The sequence below is a fragment of the Arachis ipaensis genome, chromosome B2 (genome assembly GCF_059453495.1).
Source record: "Arachis ipaensis isolate K30076 ecotype BB chromosome B2, ASM5945349v1, whole genome shotgun sequence".
Lineage (NCBI taxonomy): Eukaryota > Viridiplantae > Streptophyta > Magnoliopsida > Fabales > Fabaceae > Arachis > Arachis ipaensis.
The window spans coordinates 2,682,133-2,699,443 of NC_142437.1; the positions used below are offsets into that span (position 1 = coordinate 2,682,133).

The 17,311-nt window shown below is 33.8% G+C and overlaps 1 protein-coding gene and 1 pseudogene across 3 annotated transcripts; both read left to right on the forward strand.

The window, feature by feature from the left end:
- The first annotated feature begins 61 nt into the window (after positions 1-61).
- On the forward strand, positions 62-10,288 carry LOC107622248 (putative disease resistance RPP13-like protein 1). Of its 2 annotated transcripts, XM_088505022.1 has the most exons (7): positions 63-152; positions 2,151-2,198; positions 2,570-2,728; positions 2,810-2,882; positions 2,972-8,786; positions 9,060-9,205; positions 9,852-10,288. In XM_088505022.1, the coding sequence occupies exons 5-6, from the start codon at positions 5,081-5,083 to the stop codon at positions 9,116-9,118; spliced, it is 3,765 nt and encodes a 1,254-aa protein (XP_088361148.1). In that variant the 5' UTR covers positions 63-152; positions 2,151-2,198; positions 2,570-2,728; positions 2,810-2,882; positions 2,972-5,080; the 3' UTR covers positions 9,119-9,205; positions 9,852-10,288. The 2 variants fall into 2 exon arrangements, with proteins under 2 accessions (XP_088361149.1, XP_088361148.1); XM_088505023.1 differs by lacking the exon at positions 2,570-2,728 and having other exon boundaries at positions 62-152.
- Positions 10,289-12,723: 2,435 nt separating this feature from the next.
- On the forward strand, positions 12,724-16,821 carry LOC107622263 (TATA box-binding protein-associated factor RNA polymerase I subunit B-like; annotated as a pseudogene). Its single transcript, XR_015905083.1, has 6 exons — positions 12,724-12,874; positions 13,392-14,068; positions 14,669-15,447; positions 15,565-15,696; positions 16,051-16,100; positions 16,178-16,821. The product of XR_015905083.1 is annotated as a TATA box-binding protein-associated factor RNA polymerase I subunit B-like (transcript).
- Positions 16,822-17,311: the final 490 nt, after the last annotated feature.

The window sequence follows — 17,311 nt, forward strand, 5'->3', positions numbered from 1 at the left end:
CACAAAGCTTCTACAAGCTTGTGTTGCTTCCAGGAGTGAGAGATTATATCAGCAAAAATTAAGAACTGCATTATCTTTTATTTCGATCACTCGGAAGGGCATCACTCATACCTCAAGCATTCTTCGATGGAATTGTGTTTCCACTCTCTGAGGTATATACAGAATTTAATTTTGATACATTGTCAGTGTAAAACTGTTTTACACGTGCATCCAATTACATAAGGTCATATTAGCAAAAATAACTACCATGTGAATGATAATCCAAAAAAACGGTTGTAATTATACGAATGTGTAAAACGTTTTGGCGGTTAGTGCATTAAAATTAAACTCGGTATATATATAGTCACCTATTTTGACCCTTAATTTTCATACATTATATTTGTTCATGTTTATTTTACTAGGTTCTGTTGTTCAATTAATTTTTAGATTGATGGTATACACTTTGGTGCAGTGTAAAACATTATTTGATTTCAATTAATTCTTTAATTCTTAAATGCTGACTACTTTATGAACCGGGTGTGTTTGGGGTTCACATTGGAGAAAAGAGAAGCCTGTTTGAGTGTTTTTAACGTTCTATTTTTATGTTTGACAACTTTTTTGAAACTCTGAACCCAACTTTTACCTCTTAACGTACAATTTATGTAAAGCTAAAAATTCTTGCTTCTACGATCACGTTTACCATTGAAAAATTAGGTAAAAAATTTATTCCTTTTCTACCAATTCTACCCTTCACTTTTTTCTATAAAAAGGATGCAAGTAATCATATAACTTTTACCGTAGATCTTTGTGTAAAGGTAAATACTTTAATTTTTTTTATTACTTTTAGTACTCTCTTTTATATTTTGATTTTTATTTTTTTATTTATATGATAAATATTTTTTTATATTATTTTTTGTATTCTGATGTTATTTTTTTAGTGCTTTGATGTTATATTTTTATTGTATTTTTTTATTCATATGACGACTATTGTTAATATAAATTCTTATTTTTATTAATTTTTATGATATTTTTATTATTTTTTGTTTATATAAATTGTATTATATTTATGTTGTGTATAAAATTTTTTATTTTTTTATTTTGTTTTATTCATATGGATTTTATTTACTTCTTGTTGTAATTTTTTTGTTTATATGATATATGTTGTTGGTTGTAATTATTATATACTATATTTGTATGAAATTTTTTTCGTTTTTTTCGTTTTTATTGTACTTCATACAATCATACTGTACTTTATTTTCGTTTTTATTATATACTAATTATAAGTAACAAAAGAGTCATGAATAATAAAAATTTATAGTTCAAAATGATACTAAATTAAATAGTACTAATGGTACTAAAAAATTATAAAACATTTTTTTTGTTTGACATTATAAAATGTATAGTACTCTCTTTAGTGTTTTATGTATTAAAATATATTTTGTCAACTTTTATATGTTACTTTAATTTAGTAAGTAAATATTAATTTTATTACAAAAAGAATTAATAAGATTTATTCAAATATCTAAAGTAAAATGATAGGATAATATAAAAAATTATTTAAATTGAGGTCTTTTTAGTAATTTTTCATCTAAAAGTGATTTTGAGTAGTATAATCCAAACAACATCTATTTTACTATAATCCATTTTGATATAAAGATTGTGAAACATAAATCACTTTGACACAAACTTTGCTTTTCATTAAAATCAAATTTACAAAATCAATTTTATGCAAACTCCCGTTTGTAAACTGTAATTCAAACACACTAGATAGTTTAGTCAAATATGTTCAGCCGAACATGTTAAATCATCTTAGGATTCATAATATCATAGATATCTTCATGAAAATACCCAATTTTCTAAATGACAAGTGCATCTTTTATATATATGTGTTTATCTAATCTAAGAAATTAGGACTAAACAAACAAGTTCTTCCACTTGTTCACAACTATGTTAGCTGAGGCACTCTTTGAATATAAATATAAAAATTATTATGTGTATACCAAAATTAGTTAAAATATAATTGTGTATAAATAAATATATTGTTTTACTTGTATTTTGTGTTATAATATGTATTTTATATTAGTAGCTAATTTTAGTATATACCTAGAATGGTTGAATAAATGTATTAATGGCAATATTGGGTTCGCTCAAACTTGTCAATTTGTTTACAGCTTTGCGTTATCGAAGCTGGCAAATATGGAACATTCTGGCACTATAAGGTATTTCTTTTTTTTTTTTCTATTAAAGTATAATATGTACAAAGCTGAGAAGGTGACAATATATATTGTAATGGTAATGTTAGGAAGACAAAAAAAATAGTCAAAACTTGTCTTATTTAGCATTCAATAATTTTTGCAACAATTAATAAATAATTATTAAAAAATATTAAATAAGACAAATTCTGTCTATTTTTGGCTAATTTATTCTGGTTACCAAACATTTCTGATATTATAAAGCACAGTTAATAATTTAATAATTGTCTACTATGAATTTACATACTACATACATACTCAAACGATGTGGCATAGTTTAAAATGCAGTTTGCTCTTATGTTATATTTGATGGAAACTAATTGTGATAATAACTACAGCCATTTCATAAAGATTTTGTTGGAGAAAGAACCTGATCTGCCTGATCCTGATCCTAATCCTGCTGTTAATGCATTAATGGATCACTTTATGAGATTTCTCACTGAAACTAGAAAATTTTCTGTGTTATGGCACCGAACACTTCTTGCATTCGTGCACAGGTCACTGATTCACTCTTTTCTGTTCCAAGTTGTAATTATCATTCATTAGTGATGCACTTATTTTATATTTCTTTCTTTCAGATACAAAAATCAACTACAGGACCAAGATAAAGTTCGTTTAATGGTTCTATTGCAAAAGCATGAACCATCGAGTGTAGGGTCTCTGATGAACTTGTTTTCTTGACTTCCATTTTTTTTTTGTCATAACTCATAATTAACTGATATTAATTTCTCGTATGGCAGTTTACGTGATATCATTAGTGAGCTAAACGATAACTAGCTGCTTCAGACCTTCAATGAATCTTTTGAACCTGGCATACCATAATATGAAGCTAAGATATCTGTACCCAAGTTTTTTTTTTTTTTATTTTTAGATATTGATAGAGTTAAGTTTTAACTTTGACAAAAATAATATACTTTTTTTTTCCTTCTGTTAATGTATTAGTGGTGATTTTGCACATTTTTCCAATAGGAACTTGTTTTTAATTTTATTGAGCTGAATCTTTAGCTGGAGATTCTTCACTCACAAGATTCTTCACTCACAGTTGCAAGATATAAATGTGACAAATAAACAGAAAGAATTAGAAATTAAATTAAGGAATATTAATTTAAAGTTATAATCTCAACAATTGCATGCATGGTTTGATCATTCAAGATACCGAATTTGAAAAATGTGATCCTTATTTTCCATCTTCTTCTCTTAAATCTTCAATGGTTTTAGATTTTCAATAACTTTTGATGGAGACTCAATTTCTTTCTTCTTCCTCCTCCTTCTCTTCTAAAATAGTGGCAAGTCCGGCTTGTTTCGTGATTTGCATTTTCATTATCCGTTGTTGCAACAATCATTGTCCTCGTCATCATCAAGATACCAAGAATATAGATAAGAAAAGAAAAAGCTGAGATTCCTGTTATCATGGTAGGCATGCAAGGCAACAAAAGTATTATAAATATTACTTCTATAAAATAATTTTGTCCTCATCATTATCACTTCTACCTCTACTATTTCTATTGTGTAACCATATTTTATCACCATCATTATCTCTTCTACTGTCATTATCACCAATACAAATATCATCAACATTAATATTATCTTATTGTGCTATTTTTCCCCTTTAAAAGGTCTTAATACTGCAATGGTTTTTCTCTATTTAACCACCACCAGTGAAAGATTCTTTCAAAAATAAACTTATTAATAGTTTGTGGGAGTTTAAAATCTCCACAAATTACAAATAAAATCCCATAAAACTAATTTTCGCTACTATTTAACGAATTTTTTAATAGAGGAGTTGTATTGTCCTCAAAAGAAAAAGTTGAGGGTTAAAGTGTTCCTTTTTATTGGACAAGGGGTGTTTGTCTTGTCTTTTGTAAAAATGGATTAGAGCCGGATTGGATGTTTACTCAGAGTAAAAATATGAAAAGGTAAGGCTAAATATAAAATTTTCAAAGATGAATGAGAAGAAATAGTTGAATGAAATGCATCTTATAACTCAAACCTATTGAAGAGAAATAACATTAAGGTTGAATACATAGAGTAATTTAAAGAGAAATAAATATTTAGACAACATGTGACTAAAAAATGAATTCTATAGCATAATGTAAAGATAAAAAATTACAAGAGGATAAAAATATAATAATAAGAATCTTATAACATAATACAAAGATAGAAGATTATGCTATCTAAGAAAAAAAATTTCTAGTGACAAAATAGAGAAATATCAAATATCTAAAGATGGATTTAGAATTGTTAGTTTTTCTTCTAATATATTATAAATAGATAAATAGATACTAGTAGTAATAATAAAAAGATAAATAGATTTGAATAGGAAGCATAGGTGTCCAATAAAAAAAATAGAAAACTATATTATTAGTTTTGGCAACCGTTGAAACGTTCCTCAAGTTGCAATTTTATTGCATCTCTCTGATCATTAAAAACAAAAAAAAAATTGTCGGTTCAAAATAAACCCAGCATAAGACATCAATACGTAGAATTTATTTTTAAAAAGAATCCGGAAGACAGGTACCACGTGAAGATGTAAAACATTGTCTATTAGCACAATATTGTTTAACCTTATATTGTTACCATGATTCATGTGCAGCTACATGTTCCTATAGTTTTTATATGTTATTACCATTATTTTCGTACATGCATGTGCTGCAACATGATGTTGCTTGCTTATTTAGCCACTTTTATATAATTAATTAATTTTCACAAAGACTAGTGTCCGTGGACTCCAAAGAAGAATTATTACATCAAAGCCAGCTTGCAACTCAATAGAGTTCACTGCCTTGACACCATTGTTCTCTTACCTTTGTCTGAAAAGCCATTCACTTTGCTGTTGCTAAGATCATATCATGGCTGGTGCACTTGTTGGGGGAGCTTTGCTCTCTGGCTTCATTAACGTTGTCTTTGACAGGTTCATTACAACGGATGCAGTCAACTTGATCTTGGGCAAGAAGCTTGGTCCTGAATTAGTTGAAAGACTGAAGATTTCTCTGCTTGCTGCTGAAGCTCTTGTTGGTGATGCTGAGTTCAAGCAATTGGACAACCCTTCTGTGAGGGAGTGGCTTAACAGTCTGAGGGATGCCGTTTATGTGGCTGATGACTTGCTGGACGCTGTCCTCACCAAAGCCGCCACTCGAAAGGAGGTACGTTCTTTCTGGCCTATTAGCTTCCTCGACCGGGACAGGAAGATTGTAGATAAGATGGAAGGGGTGGTTAGAAGAATAGAATTTCTTGTAAAACAAAAAGATTTGCTTGGTCTTGAAAAGAGTTCCTATAGGGACTTTTTGTCATGGAGAATTCCATCCACATCTCTGGTGGAAGGTAATATCCTTGGCAGGGAAAAGGACCAACAGGAAATCATCAAGATATTAAATGATAACAGAGAACATCAGTTGTCTGTGATTCCCATTGTGGGCATAGGTGGGGTTGGCAAAACAACTTTAGCACAATGGCTGTACAATAATGAAAAGTTGATGGAGGGGTTTCAAGTCAAAAAATGGGTTTGTGTCTCTGAAGACTTTAATGTCATTCAGGTTACAAAGAATATTATAGGTCAAACTGCTGGTAATACAGAGGATTTCAATTCACTTCAACTTGAACTGAAGGAAAAATTGTTTGAAAAGAAGTTCTTTATTGTGTTAGATGATGTTTGGAGTGATGATGGTGATGTCTGGAAGAAATTTAGAACCCCCTTTCAATATGGGATAAAGGGAAGTACAATTCTTGTAACAACTCGTGTCAAAGAGGTTGCCTCTGTAGTCCAAACTTGTCCCCCTTACATTCTCAGTGAGTTGTCTGAGGATTGTTGTTGGTCAGTGTTTGCAAACAATGTTTGTTTTCCAGAATCAAATGGGCATCCAAAACTAGAAGAAATCGGTAGAAAGATAGTCAAGAAGTGTAAGGGGTTGCCATTAGCTGCAGAGACACTTGGAAGCTTGTTGCGAACAAAACATGATGTTAAGGAATGGGAAGCTGTATTAGTAAGTGATATTTGGGAATTTTCTGTGAAAAACAGTAAAATTATTCCAGCATTATTAATCAGTTACTTTCATCTTCCCGCACATTTAAAACGTTGTTTTGTTTATTGTTCATTGTATCCCAAAGATCATTGTTTTCATAAAACTGAACTAATTTTGCTATGGATGGCCGAAGATCTTTTAAGGCCACCAAATAGAGGAGAGATTTTATTAGAAGTTGGTAGAAAATGTTTTGATGAACTAGCTTCTAGGTTATTTTTCAAAAGACATGATCGCTATGCTTCTGAGTGGTTTGTGATGCATGACCTTTTACATGATTTAGCATTGTTCCTTGCTGGAGACTTCTATGGTAGATTTGAAGAGCTTGGTGATGCAGTGAATGTGTATACTCGAACTCGTCATTTGTCTTGTAAAAGTCCGAATCATCTAGTCTCAAAAAATTTTAGTTCCATCAGTAAAGTTGAATCTTTGAGGACATTTTTGTCAACTAATGTCGTTTCAAAGTCAGATAACATTGATGATGTAACATGTACTCCAATATTGAAGCTCAAATATTTGAGAGTTTTGTCACTTCTATCGTTCAAAGCACTTGATGTATTGCCTCGTCAAATAGGTAAATTAACCTATTTGCGTTACTTGGATCTTTCTAGGACATGTATTAGGACACTGCCTGAATCATTGTGTGACTTGTACAATCTACAAACATTGAAGCTGGTAGGTTGTTCTAGTTTGACTATGTTACCCAATGGCATGCATAAACTTGTGAATTTGCAACATCTCAATATTCTGGGTACTCCTTTGAAAGAAATGCCAAGAGGAATGAGCAAATTGCAACACCTGCACACATTAAGCTACTTTATCGTGGGCAAGCATAAAGATAATGGAATCCAGGAATTAGAGCTATTAAATCTTTATGAATTCTGTCATATTAAAAAATTGGAGAATGTCGTTGATGTGAAAGAAGCAAGGAGTGCAAGGATAATAGATAAGAAGCACATTGACAACTTACGGTTGGAATGGTCTTCAGGTGATTATATGGTTTCAAGCACACAAACTGAAAGAGATATACTTGACAGCTTGCAACCGCACCATGGCTTGGAAGTGTTGCAAATCAAGGGATACAAGGGTACAATATTTCCAAATTGGATGGGGCATTGTTCTTACCAAAACATGGCTCATGTATCTCTGGAGTCTTGTAAGAATTGTTGCATGTTGCCTTCACTTGGACAGCTGCCATCTCTTAAGTCCCTCCGCATTCAAGGTTTTCATCAGCTGAGGAGTATTGGCATGGAGTTTTACAAGAATGAAGGCGATCATCGTTCTTCGCTTCTTGCACCGTTTCCCTCATTGGAGATTTTGGAGTTCAATAACATGCCATGTTGGGAGGCGTGGCACTTACCTGACTCGGAAACTTTTCCTCAACTCAGGAAGCTTCAGATAAGAGATTGTCCGGTGTTAACGGTAGATATCCTTGATCGGGTATTCTTGAGAATCATTTCTTCTTTGTGGGATGTTTCAAAAGTTCGCAGACTAAATATACATACGGATTATGAAGGAGAGTCTGAGATGTCACTTAGGGAGGCTATGGTATCAATCAAGGGATGTGAATCTATGCTGAAGTTTGTACTTCAGGCAATGAGTGTCAACCATCTAAGTTGCCTCAAAGATATCTATATCTCAGGTTGGTCGCTTGATGTACTCTTCCGGGACAGTTGTGTACTCAAATCTTTGCAAACTCTGAAAATATGGGGATGTAGCAAGCTGGAATTCCCTCAGCAACAGCAGAAATACAGTTTAGTAGAGCTATACATAGATGGAAGCTGTGATTCACTGACCTCATTGTCATTGGATGACTTCCCCAATCTTAAGACTCTCACTATGATCGAGTGCAAGAATCTGAAATCAGTTTCACTGTCAGAGCCATCACATGCTGCTCTTCAACGTCTCACCATCTTTAAATGCCGCAAATTTGTGTCATTCACAGGAAAAGGACTGGCTGCACCCAACTTGACTCGTCTTGAGGTCAGCTTCTGCACCAAGTTGGAGGCATTGCCACTTGATATGAATACTCTTCTCCCAAGTTTACAGTCTCTCGAGATAGAGGGCTGCCGGGAAATTTGTAGGTTGCCAGAGGTTGGTTTGCCGCCTAACCTGAAACAGCTTGTTATTGAGAAACAATGGAGGAGTCTATCGTCGATGGGAAACTTGGACACCCTCACTCATCTTATCATTGATGGTTTTGGCAGTGAGAATGTGAAGTCATTCCCTGAGGCCGGTTCGCTGCCTCACCTTCCCTCTCTTACCACTTTGAAGATCAGTCGGTTTGGTGATTTGGAGACATTAGAGTGCAACCAGCTTCTCAGCCTCACCTCCCTCCAACAATTACACATTGAAGGGTGTAATAAGCTGAAGAATATGGCAGGAGAAAAGCTTCCTTCCTCTCTCTTGCTACTTCAAATTGACTACTGTCATTTGCTGGGAGAACACTGCAAGAACAAGCATCAACAAATTTGGCCCAAAATTTCCCACATCCCTTCCATTCAAGTTGGTACCAGAGAAGTGTTTCTAGAGAGAACTGGTAGGTCATTCTCTAATTTCATGTTTCTCATGCAACTACAATTAAATCCATACATGCATAAATTTCGTTTTCCTTAAAAAAAAAGTGTTGTATTATCTTCTTTCATTTATGATTCCCCTGTTTGTAGTTATACTTAAGAAATATCCTTTGTTAATCTGAGAAGAACTCATTGCTATTTACGATACTTAAAATTCATATTTTTTTCATAAAAATTTCTTTAAATGTATTAAACAAATGGATGAATCAAATTTACTGTTTTGACCGTCTTTGCAGATCCCTTGTCGCTCAGAGGTAAAAGGATGCAGATGGCTGGGATTTCACCATATGTGTAGGAATTAATAATCCTGAGTTTGTTCGAGGCAGTAAACTGGAGTTGTATGTTAGGAATCAGAGGAGGTGGTTTCTATTTTTAGCTGCAGGTTGGTATGATTACTCCATTATACTTTAGAATTTATTTTGCTGTTTTATTTGGAAAAAAGGAAAAAGTTACGAAAACTTGATTTGAGAAGGAATTAGTTATATGCACTTCATGACAAAATGGCCTTTGCCACTGTTTGATGTTTATGTTGAACTAAGTTGTATATAGCAACTTAAATTTGGTTCTTTAACTGTTTTTGAAATCTGTATAATGTACTTTTTGTTACAATACCATTGAGCATGGACCTTTAACAATTTTATATATTTATAACATTTGTATATTTATATTCAAATTTGTTAGTTTTCAACATTGGGTCTGATGTTTGCTTTTCTGCTTTGCATGGCCACATATTCTGAGATACAAGAGCCTTGCCACCTTGGACAGTAGATTTTGCCACTATAATTAACAGCAAAGTGATATAATTTGGTTAATAATGACAAAGATAAAACAAGATTATTGTTTATGGAATTAGGTTTTTCTTTATTTGTTTATGTCAGCTTTAATTTTCACTGCAATATTGTTATTTCTTTGTCAAGTTTCGTCAAACTGATTTTGTCTCTTTGAAGATGAGATGATACAAAGGAAGATTGGTTGTGCTGTACTTCCAATTATTAAATTTTTCATATTCTTTTGTATTTATCAAACAGGTTCTTTACAACAGTCTACTAACCTAACTATAGGGATTTACTTGAGTGGACACAAGCAGTTGGGCAAATAGAAGAAAACTTGAGAGGAGGTGCTATTTTCACCTCAGCAGATTTTTTCATCAGCAACTTGTTTTCATCAAGTGATCGGATGGTAAAATCTAGTGATATTGAACTGAAATTGTAACTGGAGATTCTTCACTCAAAAGTTCTTCAATTTGGAGGTGTGGTTTGCAGTCTGAGCTCTGTGGTAAAACTGCCAGAATGTTTCATTAATTTAATCTTTTGGGTGACCATTTTCTTCTGTAGAATATGTGGTCAGTGCTTGTAAGTTCTGAGACTTGTTTATTTTGTTCCTGAAGCTTTTTACCTTCTCTTGAGTTTCTAACTCCCACATTGAGATAATAATGAAGCTTGTATATGCCACTTTCTTTGGAAAATTTCCTTGGTTTTATCTCACAATACAGAGTTTTGTTATCTGTATTTCTCTGAGAAGAAGATAATATTTACATCCAGCAATCCAATAAAGAATTATCATGAGCGCCTAATGCAGTAATTACCTATAGTTCTATACATGATTAAATCTGGTCGTGCAACATTTGAAAGCTTCCTCAACTTTCAATTCGTATCAGCTATCAGAAATAAAAATACAAAAATCATTAGCCCTAAAGCATCACATATTTAAAAGTGGGGTTAATAGTCAAATTAGTTCATGAAAGATAAGATATTCTTCAAATTCATCGCTGAAATATTTTTTCAATCAAATTGGTCCTTCAAAGATTGCGAATTAATTATATTTGTCCTTTAAGTTTTAAAGACACTTTTTTGTCACATATATTAAACCAGACGCACTCTGTCATTTTGACCAACCTGCTCAATCTCTCCATTATCCATGTACCCAAGATACTTAAAACTCTTAACTTTTCGTAAGATGTTTTCTCCAATCTTCACCTCTATATTAGGGTTTTTCCTTCATAGGCCGAACTTACATTCTATATATTCCGTCCTGCTAGGGCTTATGCGCAAAAAATATGTACCAACTTCTTATTTAGGTCTTTCCTTGATTCTCCCATAAGGACGATATCATCAGCAAAAAATATGTACCATGACACAAGCTCTTTGATATTCTTTGTGAGTACTTCCAAGACTAATATGAAAATGTATGGACTTGAGGATGATTCCTAATGTAATCCTATACCAATAGGAAATTTTTCTGTCATACCACTTTGAGTCTTCACACTAGTTGTAACCCCATCATACATGTCTTTAATTGCTCGAATATATGCTATCCTTACTCTCTTCTTTTCTATAAAACCTTTCATAAGACCTATCTTGATACCCTATCGTACGCCTATGTTACACTTGCGTTACATAGCCGGTTCTAAGCTTGGATAAAGAAGAAGAGTTGTGTTAAGTTTTTGACGGCCAACATAAAAACTTAGTCGAATATTGATGGCATGCAAGGCAACAAAACACAAATTAAATTAGGCACCTTATTGTGAATGGAAGAGGCCGTGCCCTATTCATTTCATAGAAGAAAATAATTTCATACAATGAAACTTGGAATTTAGCAACCCTTTTGTATAGTTGTCTTTATGTAAAATTAATAGGCAAAAATTACTAAATAATTTACTATATTTGACTAAATTATCATAGATTAATTTTTACTACAAAGAGGGAAGGGAAAAAACAATCATCATTTAAGATTTGAAAACAACTAAAAAAAATTGTATTGATTTTTAAACAACACATGCATGTATAAAGTTTGTACAAAATGAGTAGTATGATTTTATTTTAAGTTTATTTTGGGTGACATCTTTTTTTTTTTTTTAAGTGGAGAATGAATTTACCATTTTTAAATATGATAAAAATTTTTAGGGTTAACAACCAAAAATGTCCCCGAATTATTCAAACGCTGACAAAAATACACTCGAATTTTACTATCGAAATAAATACCTTTAAATAATTTAAAAACATAACAAAAATACCCAATAGTAAATATATATTTTCAAAAAATTCCTTAGAAATTGAATTTTGATGCAACTTTTTGCAAGAATAATTATAAAATTGAGATATTATTATTCTTAAAATTTGGTGATTTTTCGTTAGGTATATTATTTTTTTATAATTTTTTTATTAATAACCAATAATACTTTTAAAAAATCACAAAAAATATATACTTAACAAAAAATCATCAAATTTTAAGAATAATAATATCTCATTTTCTAATCATGTTTGCAAAAAATAGCATCAAAATTCAATTTCTAATGTATTTTTTGAGAAATACATATTTAATGTTAGTTTTTTTGTAAGATTATCTAATATTAAATATGTATTTCTCAAAAAATATTTTAGAGATTGAATTTTGATACAATTTTTTGCAAGAATGATTAGAAAAATAAGATATTATTATCCTTAAAATTTGGTGATTTTTTGTTAAGTATATAATTTTTTTGTAATTTTTTGTTAACAACCAATAATACTTTTAAAAACTCACAAAAAAAAATATATTCAGCAAAAAATTACCAAATTTTAAGAATAATAATATCTCATTTTTCTAATCATTCTTGAAAAAATTGCATCAAAATTCAATCTCTAAAGCATTTTTTAAAAATACATATTTACTGTTGGATATTTTTGTTGTATTTTTAAATTATTTAAAAGCATTTTTGTCGCTAGTAAAATTCGGATGCATTTTTGTCCGCGTTTGAATAATTTGGGCGCGTTTTTGGTAGTTAACCCAAATTTTTTTTATTAAAAATGAGATTAGAGTTTAAATATCGTTGGAAATTCAGAAACTTCAATATCTTATTTTTTTAATAAATAATTTATACTTATATGATTTTAGAATTTCGAAATTTTAGACTCACCACGGTTCAGCTGTCACCGCGCCGCGAGCTCGAACCAAGGTTCACGCTCTTGTGCGCGCCGTCACCTCCCTGCCACAGCTCGTTGCCGTCGTCCTTCGAAGTTTCTGCCGCCGGTCACCAGCTCACCAGCTCCCTGCCACCACAGCTCGTCAGCAGGTATCTTTTTTTTGTTTTTTTCGGTAAATAACCTTGATTTGAATTCTAAATCCCATTATTGCTATTATTGTTGTGGTAGAATTGTTGTTTTGTTAAAGGTATGGTATTTGTGTTGATGTTGTGTTGTGTTGTGTTGTGTTGCTTAGATTTGATAGCGTAAGGGTGGGGGTGTTAGAGATGATGTCTTTGTTGCATTTGATCCTCTGATTTGGCTGTTGCTGTGTTCTTGCCAATTGCCATTGGTTGCTGTGTTGTTTTTTACAATTTGTTAATTTGTTAACTTGTTAATCACTTAGTTGCTGTTGTGTTAGATGTTATTAATTCTTTTGCTATGTTGCTATTGACTTATTGCTCGTTGCTGCTCTCTGCTTGTTCTTGCTGGAGATTTTTTTGCAGTTGGTTATTAGAATTAGCTTCAACTTCAAGTATAACTTTTTTTTCCATGTATGGACAATAGTAATAATCCATGACTTCATAGTCTGAACTCTTCACCCACTTTGGTGCCTGCGCTTCACAGTCACAGCTGGTGTTCACTTCACTTCTCCTGATGCTATGGCTGATATTGATCCCCACACGTTGACCTGCCACGCCTGTGGCAACGTCGGCCTTGTTGATGGCGATGACGGCTTTTTCTATTGCAACCGCTGTGGTTCCCCTCTGAGGATGTGGTCGATACTGCCGTCGATGACAATGATCTCTTCAACAGCGGCGGTGCTTCCACCGGCATATACCTCACCAGTCAGCAGCTCCACCAGCTCTCCACAGTCGCAATCAAAGCAGAACCAATCTCCCAGTATGACTCACAGTCGGTCCTTCTCTGCAACCTCAGCTTGGAGGACGATGACGACCAAACCCCTCCTCGGAACAATGCCAGCAAGGTGAAGAGAGAGGAGGAGAATTATGCTCTGCTTTTCGGCGATATTCACTCTGTTCCAGAGGATTTTGCTGATGTGGCTGGCACTAATGTTCTGAGCTTTGAGGATTAGCAGAATGAAGTTAGGATGAGGTATGTGTTTGGGTTGCAGATTATGGTTCAGCTTCAGTGCGAGGCGTTGTTTAAGGAGTTCAAGGTTACTCCTTTGATTTGCGGGTTGATGCCGCCCATTTGGTTGCGGTTTGTGTTCGGAACTGGTGTCTTCAATGATGATTGGGCTGATAAAGTTATCCATGACTCAGAAATGCAGCACGAAGAAGGTCCTAACACTATCAACCTTAGCTTCTATTTTGCATGTTTACCCCTTTTTTGTTGAATTGCATCAAATTTTTTATTTCTGCACATTCAATTTTGAATTCCACAATTGGATAAAATGAATTAGTCACAAATTTAAGAAGTTTAAGGTAGCAGTACTTGTGCACCATAGGTGGTTGGCTGTTTGCCATTTTAATGTCTCCTGATTTTGCATATATGTTCATGAAGTTACAAACTCCACAGGGTCTTTTGCTGTGTGGTCTAGTTCTGAATGTCTAATCCATTTCTATATACAGGCTCAAGATTGAACATGATTTGTATTTTCTGTGTTGATTTTTCGTTATCGTTATCTTAACAATAGGACAGAAGGATTGGCTTGATGATGTTATACACTTAGTGTTTAGGATAGCTTCTCATTTCCAGTGCACAGAAGATACTTTTCCTTCTCTTTATTTTCCAGGTGTCATCTGTGTCTTGTAATTCACCAAATTTTTATTTCTATTTCTCCCTTGGTTTCAGAAGTTCTTTCTCTTTATTTTCCAGGTGTCATTTGTGTCTTGTAATTCACCAAATTTTTATTTCTATTTCTCCCTTGGTTTCAGAAGAACCTGAAGATCAGTAATACAGAGAGGAACCCCATAATTTATATGGCCAGCATGCCGTGATATGGTTCAGGACCTTAAAGAAAAGAATTCCACCATCCTGTACTCTTGCTGTTTCTTTTCTGGCATGTCATGTTGCAAGGGAATAAAACCTGTTCTGCCATCTGACTTAATCAAGGGGACACTGGAAGCGAAGATTCCATATATTTCTGCATTTGTTGAAATTGAAAGGTGTCTTGGACGCCCATCAAGTGCATGTCCTATTAGTTCAGGTGTGATGTTCAAGCCTCAACGAGTTCTTACGGTACTGAAGCTAGAAACATTTGCTGCATCAATTGCGCAGTTCATAGGCTTGAGTTACCTCCTGTGAATTTCTTTGGAATAGTACATCGCTATCTTCAGTGATTATCTCTTCCTTCTGAAAAGATTCTTCCTCATGTATGCCGCATATATGAATGGGCCGTGCCTCCAGATTTGTGGTAATCCTTATCAGAAAAACATTTTAAGCCACCTATTCATGTTTGTGTGATGTCAGTTCTGATTGTAGCAATAAGAATGTTGTATAACATAAACCGTTCAGGAGAATGGGAGAAAAGTTTGTCCAACAAAGGCAATACCAAAGACAATGGTGAGAAGGGTACTGTTTTTTCCCCATGTGATAGACCTAGTTCTGGTGAAGAAGGTTCCGAGACAAATTGAAACAACAGGAACATGAATTAGACACTTCAGGATTTCTCCAACACCTTCAAACAATATATAGTGATCTTGCCGATACCCAAGGTGCTTTTTATTTACTTACATCATTCCTTTTTTTTGATCCAATGTTGCATGAGCTTATATTCTAGTTGGCAACAGTTCAAAGAAAAAGAGTAGCTAACACCCAATATTTATTGACAGAGTATTCAAAAGACCTGGCATCATATCTCAAACACTGTAGGGATGTTGTCTTTGCTGGATCAGAGGCATCATATGGGAATTACGAGGAAGAAAAGATGATAGAATACTTGTGGAACTCTTAAAAGAATGAAAAGGTAATTCAAGGCTTGGTTGAGTTATATACTGTTGGCACACAAGATTTAGAATTAGAATATGATGTAACCACCTTCATTTCCTCTCTTCTTTCCCGGGGTGCATCAAGAGGGAAGTTGCCCGGTTGCCCCTGTGGTCATGATCTTCTGTCTTTCGGACACTAGCAGTGTCCGGAGACTTTGACTTTTATTCTCACTTATTTTTCATCAAATGCAAGTATATTTGTCAACTCTTGTCTATCTGCCATCTAATGTGAAGTCTTTTGAATTGTTTGTCCATGCTTGCTAGGATGCTAGCTACATTGTGAATAGTTCATTCTAAAATCAATTCTTACTCAATGATATTTTGTATATCAGGATACTAAGCCTTCAGAACATGGAGAGGAATCTAACAAGATCGAGGGATGATGCATTGCTTTGTAGGACATTTGGGAGGGAGGACAAGAAAACAACATTCCAATCAGCCATCTCGTTACAACACCACCCCTGGAAATCATTTGCCTCAAAATGTGGATAATGATGATGGCGACAATGACAAGGATGATGACTCCTCAGAGAGTTTTAGAGGCAGTGATGACTCAGATTCCAATGCGCATAGTTCAAAAAAACCTCATGTCAAGGTAGCCATTGCACGGATGAAGTTAGACATGGAGGAAAACAGGTTCTACTATATACCACCTATTGTCAATAAGAAAAGACGACACGATTATCTTCAGTACGTGAGAAAGATGGATGAAGGTGTCTTGGACTATGTTGCTCATGCTGATTACTATGCATGTTGGCGTGTTGAAGCTCAAAAGAAGACTTGCTTGGTTAGATGAACAGATTGACGAATGCTTGCAGTTGAAACCAGAGAGAATTTCTTGCAAGTTCTGCAGTGATGTGGCCCCTGAAAATGAATCTGATGATGTACATGGGCTATTAGATTTGAATATTTGAGAATTAATATAGAAGGACTGGTGCACCCAACTTGACTCATCTCGATGTTAGAAGGTGCTCAAAGTTGAAGGCATTGCCAAATACTCTTCTCCCAGACTTGTAGGTTACCAGAGGCTTGTCTGCTGCCGCCTAACTTGAAACATATTAATATCTGGAAATTTCTGATCACTTGTTGAGATCATATCATGGCTGCTGCACTTGTTGGTGGAGCTTTTCTTTCTGGCTTCATTAACGTCGCCTTTGACAGGTTCCTAACAACTGATGCTGTCAACTTGGTCTTGGGCAAGAAACTTGGCCCTGACTTGGTTCAAAGGCTGAAGACTGCTCTGCTGGGTGCTGAAGGTCTTGTTGCTGACAGTTTCGTGATTTGCATTTTCATTATCCGTTGTTGCAACAACTCATTGTCCTCGTCGTCATCAAGATACCAAGAACACAGATGAGAAAAAAAAGAAAACTGGGATTGCTGTTTTCATGGTAGGCATGCAAGGCAACAAAAATATTATAAATATCACTTCTATAAAATAATTTTGTCCTTATCATTATCATTTCTACTTCTACTATTTCTATTGTGTAACCATACTTTATCACCATGGTTATCTCCTCTATTGTCATCATCACCTCAACATTAATGTTATCTTATTTCGTTTCTTGTTCAATACTATTTTTTTCCTTTAAAAGG

What these genes read in the sequence shown, in the direction of transcription:
- LOC107622248 (XM_088505023.1), top strand. Translation starts at nt 5,081, where the DNA reads ATGGCTGGTGCACTTGTTGGGGGAGCTTTGCTCTCTGGCTTCATTAAC. An exon ending in AGTGTTTCTAGAGAGAACTG is followed by an intron (nt 8,787 to 9,059) that starts GTAGGTCATTCT and finishes CCGTCTTTGCAG; the next exon opens with ATCCCTTGTCGCTCAGAGGT.